Source organism: Perca fluviatilis, chromosome 21 (assembly GCF_010015445.1).
Source record: "Perca fluviatilis chromosome 21, GENO_Pfluv_1.0, whole genome shotgun sequence".
In the NCBI taxonomy this organism is placed as follows: domain Eukaryota; kingdom Metazoa; phylum Chordata; class Actinopteri; order Perciformes; family Percidae; genus Perca; species Perca fluviatilis.
Genome location: NC_053132.1, coordinates 20,019,164 through 20,028,241, shown reverse-complemented (window position 1 = coordinate 20,028,241; position 9,078 = coordinate 20,019,164). Strand labels below are relative to the sequence as shown.

The following is a 9,078-nucleotide window of genomic DNA, read 5'->3' as shown; positions in this document are numbered from 1 at the left end:
ATTTATCGTGCAGGCCTACCCTGTTAGCTACTGAAACAACCAGCATTCATAACTAATGCAAGACAACAAACATATACATACAGCTTGTGTTCATATCAAGCAAGCTTTTACACGTACAGGTAATAGGCTACACCACATACAAAAACCACCGATAGTATCACTTACTGTATATGGTTAACATCAGACTAACTGGAGAGGAGTGAATGGGATCCAGCAGGATGACAGCTCCATCTACAGGTCTGTCTGGGGAACAAGAAAAATGGTCCCTTACATTTTGGTATTAGGTTATTATTACTGTTAGAGTAGCGTTTTAATGTTATAGTAGGCAGAAGTAGCCCTGACTTTAATAATTAATCATACTGTTGGTAACAAAGATTTGTTTAATCTATAACAATGCATCATGCTTTAAATGTTCATATACGTATGTTTGGAATGTAAAACGTATCATATTTCCCTCTGAATTGGATTGAATTAGAAGTTTAAAGCAGCATCAAATAGAAGTACTCAAGTATTTTACAAGGTTAAGTAGACTTGAGGTCACCCCGCTGCAAATAAATCACAAAAGACAAGAGAAAATCTATCAAACTAGAATTTATTGTTTGTTCTTTCATGCGAGCGTCAATATCCTGTATGGAGCATACATGTGCAAAATGTGCATTTGTCCACTAAACTCTTGACTCTAATGTGAGCTTTTCAAAATAAAATGCAAATGTACAAAAGTTCTGAGACATTGACTTTAGCATTTTCGTATCTGTTCATGTACACTGGCTTAGAGTAAATAACAAAAAGGAGGGAAAATGCTGATTATAACAGTTATTAGTTTCTTTGCTGTTGCATCGGCTTGAAATAAACATACAAAACAGATCATCAAAAGAGCAGACTGACAATTTTTTTTTTTTTAATTCTTCAGTGCATAGATAATATGGTTACATTTGCCCTTGGGAAGTGAATGGGAGTGAAGGATAACAGCAATATAACGTAAAAATCAAACAGAAACAAAAACCTAATTCCTTGCTAAAATGACGTGAATCTACTGATATAAGATATAAGCTCAAGAAAGTTAAGATGTTTTAAAATATGAGGTATTCCAGGAATGTAACATTTGTTTTTACTTAAAGGAATATTTGCAGAGGTGTGGTCCTGTCACAGTGTCACAGGCTGGTCAAAGATTCCTCAGTGGACAGGATGTCCCAGTCAGGCCTTTGTCCCGTCCACGTCACCCACTGACCCGACCCGTTCGCTGCTCCTGGACTGAGCAGCAGATAACAGCAACTGGAGTCAAAACTCATGCACCTCGCTCTTTACTGCTTGTCCTTGCCTGGGAGAGAGAGAGAGAGAGAGAGAGAGAGAGACAAATGAGAAACACCCTTATGCGAAGCCAGAAAAAAATGTTGATTCCCAATTACACAAAAACTTGCTGTCAGTCAAGTCGTACAAAAATAGATGAATGTGTAGCGTCAGCAGCAGAACGTTGCATTGATGGTGAGTGGACAAATTGGAAAAGAGAGACACACACTTTTGTTAGTTAAGCTCAGATGTCACAAATATAGAATATAATGGAAAGTTTCTGAACACGTTTACTTAAGCTTACTTTAAATATTCTGCTGATTATTATTATTATTATTATTATAATAGTAGGATTTCATAGAAAAACATTTGATCGGCTTCTAAAATATCATGTAGTGGTCAGCGAGTAAAAAAATCTCCCTCTATTCAAGTCATTTTACTCTGGAAGAAGTTTTACTTTCTTATAAAAACACATCTGCCAATGTAGGAGAAATAGTTCAGCCTGTTTTCAATGCAAATCCACTTTTATCAAGAATCAAAAGAACCTTCTTTTTTTTTATTCTTCTGGTGCAACTATCCACCTTGTAATAATGCTGATAATCATCCTATAATATACTGCAGTATATACCCCTATGAAAGTGGCCATTCCGCATAGGAATAATGAGTACTTTTACCTTTGTTACTTTAAGTACATTATTCTGTTAACACTTACTGTATTTTTACTTCAGTACGCTGTTGAATGAAGGACCGTTTTACTTGTAATGGGATATTTTTACACAGATGCATTCATACTTTTGCCTGCTAAAATATCAGTGAACTTAAATCACACAAAAACACTTTTTCACATGCTCCCAGTCATATTTAGCCATGTATTTTGATATTTGGTTTTAAGGCAGAGAAATGCAGGTGAATGGAATTCCATTTATGTTTTCTGCACACAAACACACCCTCAAAATAGAATAGATTCCCTTTATTGTCATTGCACGATGAAAATTTTGTAGCAATGCTGACGGTGCATTTACACATTTCGAAAAATAATTACAAATAGAGAAAAATCAAAATATATTTTTTTAAAAAAATATGCATTTGCTGTGATCTATAAAAACACTAAAAAAGCTGGGAAATTGCACTTCTGGATATTGCAAATTTGCTGAATTGTAGTGTAATGGCACAATCACTCATGTCTGTGTTCATCTTACCTTTGTTGGGGACAAACTTGAGCGAGTGACTGAATATTCAAAAGCGTGAGACTCCTTCCTCTGGGCCGTCATTTACAAACTCATGGCCTAGCCCGCTGCCACACTTTCCACACAGAACCTGCGTACGTGAAACACAATCACATCAACCTCCTGGGTCACATGATGATGGAACATAAAAAGCAATAAGGTGAAATGTTTGATCCGTGTGCATGATGCAGCAGCAGTAAATCAAAGAGGGCCCGGAAGACTCTGACCTTGTAGGCAGTGAGTTAGACAAAAACACCCCGGGGGGGGGGGGGGGGGTGGGGGGGGGGGGGGGGGCCCCCCCCCGCGGGGGGGGGGGGGGGGGCCGGGCCGCGGGGGGGGGGGGGGGGGGGGGGGGGGGGGCGGGGCCGGGCCCCCCCCCGCCGCGGGGTGGTGTTGTTTTTTGTTGGGTGTGTTTTTTGTGTGGGCTTTGAGGGGAGGGAAGGAAGAAGCCCCAACCCAAGGCCCCACCGGCCCCGCCCCGCCCCCCCCCGCGTAAATAACACAAAAACAACCTAATGAATTCATTGTTTTCTTATTTTTCTGTCATTTTGCTTCCCTTTCTTTGAAATGTTCACTACATGTGAATAATCTGAGAAACAGCTGGAAACGTGTGTCAACACATAGGCTATAATATGTGATGAGGGGTCCCGAATTGCTTTATTTTAAGCAGTGAAAAAAAAAAAGAAAGACAAAAAAGCTTGGAAACACTGTTATAAGGTCATTTTACTTAATAGTAGTACAAGTTGATTTCAGTATTCAACATAAACACTGCTGTGTTTTACCACAATCATTAACAGCAGCTTGATTATGATTATGATTACTACTAAATTTCGATTATAAACTTCCCTTAAATCTTACAAATCTGAAATATCATGGGATAATAAAAATATGGCCAATAATGCCACACCACGTGCCCTTCCTCTCTATTCATCACTGTGATATTACACAATACAGTAGTTGAATAATAATAATAATAATAATAATAATAATAATAATAATAATAATAATAATAATAATTGTCCATTAAAAGTGCTTCATTTGAAGGCAAACCTAGGCCGAACATAAAAAGGGAATGTTAATTGTGTCCTGTGTAATCCAGACTAAAAAGGGAGGCAGGTTACATCACAGCACTGCTCTCAACAATCAGCTCACCTGGTTTGAAATGATCCTTGTAGACCTCCCCGCCGGAGAAGTGACAGAAAGACATGCTGTTGTGTCTGCACGGATCAGCTGAAGGCCCAAAATGACTCTCAATCGGGTTCAGTGTTTCTTTTCCAACGGCAGTGCCAGATGATGTGACGCTCTTCTTGTTTCTCTTCCTCTCGTGTGAAGAGATTTAACGGGAGCTCCGCCCGCTGCAGTTACCCGCATCCACACTAGATGGCAGTGTCGGACAACAGGAGTGCACTGTGTGGATGCACTGTGCTCCATGATGGAGGCATTTTACTGGCCATAGCACTAGCTGAGTCAAAAGTTTACCCCTAAAACAGATTTACTACATGGCATCATCCCCACAGTCTGTCTCATTTGACATAGGCTACGTTCAGACTGCAGGCAAAAATTGGCCTACATTTTTTTTTTTTGGGGGGGGGGGGGGTCAAGAGACCAGATCAGACAGAAGTAGTGTGAACACTCAAATCTTGCCCACATTTTTTCAAATCAGATTTCGATCTTCCATATGTGGTCCTGAATCAGACCCAGGTCTGATATTTTTTTCAATGCGGCCGCAGTGTGAACAACCAAGGCGGATTTGATGCGACTTTTACGTCAATCTACATCGACATTTGTCACAATTATGCGCCAGCGGGAGTTAGCCCCTATGGTTAGCCCTAGACACAGACAGTAAAATTAAAAACTTGACTAGGCCTACAAAATGGAGAACAGTGATGGAGCAAGTCAATGAGGTGAGAGTGAGGCGTTAGACCTAATTAGTGTACGCTCATCAATGTTACAGCTGCCATTACACAAACATTTTGAAATAAAAGCGAAAATGCTTACTTCCTCTATAACCTCCTTAATTTTAGTGCAACAGCATGCTGTGTCTGATGTCATTGTTGTTGTTCTTTTGTGCATGCAGGTCAGTTTGAAACCGCAAACACTGGAATCTGATATTGGCCACATTTTAAAAGATAATGTGATTTTATTTATGTTTCTTGACTGTAGCAGTATTTGCTTTTCTCTTTAGTTTTCTCTTACTATGTTTATTGAAACACCAATACAAATTCCTTGTATGTGAAAACCTACTTAGCGATTCTGAGTTAGGCGTAAGAGAATACATGTTCAAATGGAAATATGAAAAGAATCAAAATATCTCAAAGATCTCAAAGAAATAAGATACTGACAGTCAAGTCAGTCTGTTTGTCCTCATAGTCACCGTTTCATCTCACATTCTAACAATCGGGACTAGGTTTCGTTCACACACTATTTTGTAAAAAACCAAACTCAGGAGACATCCCAAAAAAATGTGAATTTGGATTCTGTTGTGTTGAGGTTTTCTGATTTTTCAACTTCTGAGAAAATGTATCGGTGTGATCCCTGTAGACACAGAAGACTGCAGTTCTGTGTGATCTGAGACGAAACCATGCCCATTGCGACAACTTGAATGATTTACTTGTTAAATTATACACATTGTTTAAAATCACAATACACACAGTAGACAATACATGGCTCACTGTTTTTGTAAACTGGTGTTCATCAATATATCTTTTCATTATCATCATGTAACTTACAAGTAACGTCAACTATGTTCTTGAGGAAAAGAAAGTAATGACGAATCATATCATAGTTCTTCCTAACACTTACACTGTGAGGAGAAAGTAGATGCACAATCCACGGAGAGACAACCTATGAAATAGTGTGAATTTAAATAAATAGTGTGACAATAGTGTAGACAAATAGTGTTAACAGTTGCCATTTCAGAGAAATGATTCCAGCGTTATCAAGTATCTGGCAGGTATCAAGAGTATAACTGTCAAAACCCTCTTTATTTTAGAAATGAAACACAGACTTCCATCATAAAAATAAATAAATGTTTTTCTTTATTATTATTATTATAATTTTTTTTTTACCTTCACTTTTAGGTTCACTGAGAGAAAGCCTCTCTTTTGCAGGAACGGCCTGAGCACATTGACGCAGTTACACATACCTGGAAGCTGCCCAGTACAACCACAGTCTGAGCAGCTCCGCTGGAGCGGTTGGGGTTAGGGGCCTTGCTCAAGGGCACATCAGTGGTGGTAATGAGGGAGCGACTTTCACTTTGCCCACCCAGATTTTATCATGTCGGTCTGGGAATTGAACGTACGACCTCCCGGTCACAAGCTCGCTTCTCTAACCTTTAGGCCACCACTGGAGTTTCTGTCCGTTGCAGGTCTGTATCCTTTATTCATACTTGCAGTAGTGCTTCAGGGCCTCGGGCAGCTCCAGCCAGTCAATGGCCATCCTGTGGACAATGTGCTTCTGGATGGCCTTCCTACACAACGTCTGCAAGGACGAGACTGAAGCAACAGAGGAAGGAGACAAAAAAAAACCCCACAAAAGACTGGATTAGCAGAATAAAAGTACTGAAAAGAAATTAAGAAGAAATTATGAAGAAATATGCATTAAAGGTCCCATGACATGGTGCTCTTTGGATGCTTTTATATAGACCTTAGTGGTCCCCTAATACTGTATCTGAAGTCTCTTTCCCGAAATCCAGCCTTGGTGCAGAATTACAGCCACTAAAGCCAGTCCCACAATGAGCTTTACTTAGTATGTGCCATTTCTGTATCTGTAGCTATTGAGAGAGGGGCAAGGTGGAGGGTGGGGGTGTGGCCTTGACCAACTGCCACTTTGCTCGTTTGAAAGCCATGATGTCTCTCTCTCTCTCATGGGTGGACCAAATTCTTTGGGCAGGCAAAGCAGAGAAAGGGGAGGTAACCTTGCTCACACCAAGTGACTACAAAGAGACTCAAAATGAATACAAGGAGACTCAAAACAAATACAAAGAGATGCAAATTAGTACAAAGAGATGCAAATTAGTACAAAGAGATGCAAAAACAACTAATGCTATAGTGCGTAGTTTCTGCCGCCCCCATGAAGAATTCTAAGTAATGACAACGACACTGTCGGCCTCATGATACAAGCCTTTCGTGACCGCGCACCCGCCCTCCCCCACACAGTTGCTAGTAGCCATGGAGGATTAAAAAAACATGATAGACTCTTCAGAAGAGGTAATTATCTTGCGTTTTTGCGTGGGAAAGTCAACGGACGCCACAATCTTCTGAACACAGCCATAGTCTTGATTAGCTTTGTATCAACTCATTTTGCAATGGCTTGAATGTAACGGACTTTTATTAATATCAAAAGGTTACGCACTAAAGCTTTAAAGAGACTCAAATTGACCACAAAGACGCCCAAAATGACTACAAGTCGTTTTTGTCTCGAGTGGATCACCTGCAAAATGTTACACAGTTACACGCCTGTGCCCGGGCGCCCTTTGTTTTACAATCCACGCATGATAAAAAGTATCACTGTGACACTTACATCCATACTCCACCTGGACGATTCGGACACACTTAGTAGCAGCGAAGACGTCCACCACAGCATGGAGAGGCTGGGTGGAGGGGATCCCCTTTGCAGAAGCTCCCATGTCCTCACCGTTGATGACCATGTGCATATCAGCCAGGTCTTGCCCTTTAGGCACATACAGTACCCCTATCCGGCTGCGTCTGGCCGTGGGAGGCAGGCAGTTGGTCTTATACAAGTCATCCAAAATGTGGCTGTAGCGTCCGGGCCTGCTCCGACCCACCAGCTTGTCTCTGGGGATCCGAATATTCTCAATGTGCAAGTGAGAGTCAGTGAAGAAAGTCTTTGGTTTGTTGTTGTTGTTGTTGTTGCCGCCTCCTCCTCCTCTATCTCCCTCGCCTACAGCTCCATCTTCAACCTCCCCTCGCCCGAGCCTCCGGCCCCCAGCCAGTCCTCCGTCTCCAGCCTCTTGACCCCCTGCTCCAGAATCCTCTATGATCTTGTTGTGGTTGCGAGTGATGGCAAAAATCCAGCTGTCCCCTGAGTCTGTCAGGTCTGGGATGGAGTATTCAGGTACCACCTCTAAGCTCCTGGGGTCCTTGGCAGTCAGGCCGACTCGGAGGTGGCCGCACCAGCCCAGCTCCTTATCCTCGATCTCTATGAGAAAAATCTCCCCGGGCTTCAGAGGCCGTTTGCTGAAACACACACCATTTGCGAAACTCTCCACCCGGGTGGCCTGGGTTCCTGAGTGGTCCAGTCTGACGTTTGTACCATGGATCGGGTGGAATTCCATGAACTGATCAGGAAAGGGCTCCATTTTCAGTTGGATAGCTGTCAAAAAAACAAAACAAACCGAGACAGGCTTACTGAAACTTGCCAATCAAATAGTCTTGCGGTGGTAAGTATTGCCGGCCAACACGTGGTCATCGTAGAGACTCAACCACTTGCAATGCCACATGGAAATAATCCTGCTCTGCTTATCTGTGGGCCATTAAGGGAAGCTTCTGGTAGAAGGCTATTTTTGAAGTTGCACATGTCAACAGATGGCAAGGTATGCGTTTGTGAGTATGTGTGTGTGTGTGTGTGTGTGTGTGTGTGTGTGTTGAGAGGGGGGGGCAACATGCACATGCCCACAGTCACTCACTCACACCAGACATGCACAGAGATTGAAGTGGGGTTAAAGGGAGCAACAAAACGCCCCGGGCCCCGGCGCCCATTCACTTTCACAAACCCATGTGCTGAAGTAATAGCTGCGTAATTATCATAATACCATATGCCAGGGAGATATATTAAACAGCAGGCTTTTCATAGCTGCACTCTAAATATAGTCATGCAACGCAATATACAGTCTGGAATTCATTCTTACGTAAAACAGCAATTAGAGTCATATACCAGGATAGAGAGGGCTGTGGAGATTTATTATGATAATGGCATTATAGCATAAGAATATGAAGAGGACTTATATTTAAACCCTCAGCAGATTCTTTTTTATATTCATTATATATGAGTGACAATAAAGGTCCCTGCACCCCGTGTCACTTCGTGCTGATTCCCATTAGTTCATATCATTTCAGTCCAAAGGTATCAGTCATTTTAATCGGCTCATATTAATTATACACTGTGTTAATTAGGAGCTATGGTATAGACCTCATTAGTTACATAACACGTCTAATTAGAAATAATACTGTGCAGGATGTGGGACAGAGATCACTGATGAAGATTGGGGCTTTAAAATGAGACTACATACCGGTAATAAAAAAAAAAAGAAATTGATTAATGCAAAACCTCTAAGGGTTTGATGCGCTGGTCTGCATTCAGCTGCAGCATCTTCTCGACCAGATCTAGGAATATAGATGCTGGTCCACAGTCCATCTTCATCACCTGCACACAAGTTCATCATGACGCTCAAGCTGGAAGTATTTTGTCTCTTGAGCTTGTAATGAAACTGCTCTGTTTTTTTTTTAACTGCTGTCTGTTCCTTTACTACGGTCCAGCACATAGTCTGCTGGCTGGCCCTGAGTCTCTACGGTGAAGCTCAGCACGTCATAATCCATCTCCCCGG

At 41.7% G+C, this 9,078-nt stretch overlaps 2 protein-coding genes across 2 annotated transcripts; both read right to left on the bottom strand.

Annotated features, from left to right (window-relative positions):
* Window positions 1–575: 575 nt before the first annotated feature.
* Window positions 576–3,857, bottom strand: msrb1b (methionine sulfoxide reductase B1b). Its single transcript, XM_039789148.1, has 4 exons — window positions 3,635–3,857; window positions 2,741–2,756; window positions 2,487–2,604; window positions 576–1,318 (listed from the first exon to the last, which is right to left on the bottom strand). The coding sequence occupies exons 1-4, from the start codon at window positions 3,718–3,720 to the stop codon at window positions 1,302–1,304; spliced, it is 237 nt and encodes a 78-aa protein (XP_039645082.1). The 5' UTR covers window positions 3,721–3,857; the 3' UTR covers window positions 576–1,301.
* Window positions 3,858–5,554: 1,697 nt separating this feature from the next.
* Window positions 5,555–8,043, bottom strand: neurl2 (neuralized E3 ubiquitin protein ligase 2). The gene is made up of 2 exons (XM_039787387.1): window positions 7,035–8,043; window positions 5,555–6,007 (listed from the first exon to the last, which is right to left on the bottom strand). The coding sequence occupies exons 1-2, from the start codon at window positions 7,831–7,833 to the stop codon at window positions 5,892–5,894; spliced, it is 915 nt and encodes a 304-aa protein (XP_039643321.1). The 5' UTR covers window positions 7,834–8,043; the 3' UTR covers window positions 5,555–5,891.
* Window positions 8,044–9,078: the final 1,035 nt, after the last annotated feature.